Source organism: Vittaforma corneae, assembly GCF_000231115.1.
Source record: "Vittaforma corneae ATCC 50505 unplaced genomic scaffold supercont1.208, whole genome shotgun sequence".
Taxonomy (NCBI): domain Eukaryota; kingdom Fungi; phylum Microsporidia; family Nosematidae; genus Vittaforma; species Vittaforma corneae.
The window spans coordinates 1-529 of record NW_006890041.1 but is presented as its reverse complement, the minus strand read 5'-3'; the positions used below and the strand labels follow the sequence as shown (position 1 = coordinate 529).

The 529-nt window shown below is 39.5% G+C and overlaps 1 protein-coding gene across 1 annotated transcript; it reads right to left on the bottom strand.

The window, feature by feature from the left end:
• On the bottom strand, positions 1–529 carry VICG_02240 (uncharacterized protein; the record flags this gene model as incomplete). Its single annotated transcript, XM_007605622.1, has 1 exon — positions 1–529. A coding segment is annotated over one exon (529 nt), but the record flags the coding sequence as incomplete, so codon positions are not given.

Below are 529 nucleotides of genomic sequence, written 5' to 3'. Positions count from 1 at the left end.
TTCCTTAACCCCACAATGATCAATGAGGAACTTCAATGTCTTAATCGGAATATGGTCAAATTCGAACTCTGATACTGCTAGATAAAGCTTTGATTTCAATAAGTAAGAATCCCATAGGAACTCCTCGGTTTCTTGAATTGCTTCCTCTTTGAGACTACCATCTTCGTTTAAAAGTCCACATTTCATATGCATGCAATAATGGTATAGCGACATTGCCACAACTTCATGAATCTCATGTCTATTCCTTAGATAGTCTCCATGTTGGGCAAGATTCATTTTTTCAAAATACTCATTGATTATTTCAGAGATTTCAGGATGATTCATAAAGGTAGTAAAGCGGCAGTCATCTTTGCCCTTGAAAACTCTGGGCTTAGGAGCTACATTGGATGAAGTGTTGTTGTATTCGCCACTTGGAGTGGAAGTACTTTGGAGCTGCTGTTCTGAAAGCTCTTGCTCACTTGTTGCAGTGCAGCTGGCATCTGAGAATAGGATAGGAAAACCAACCGGCAGTACTCTGATCAGATCATTT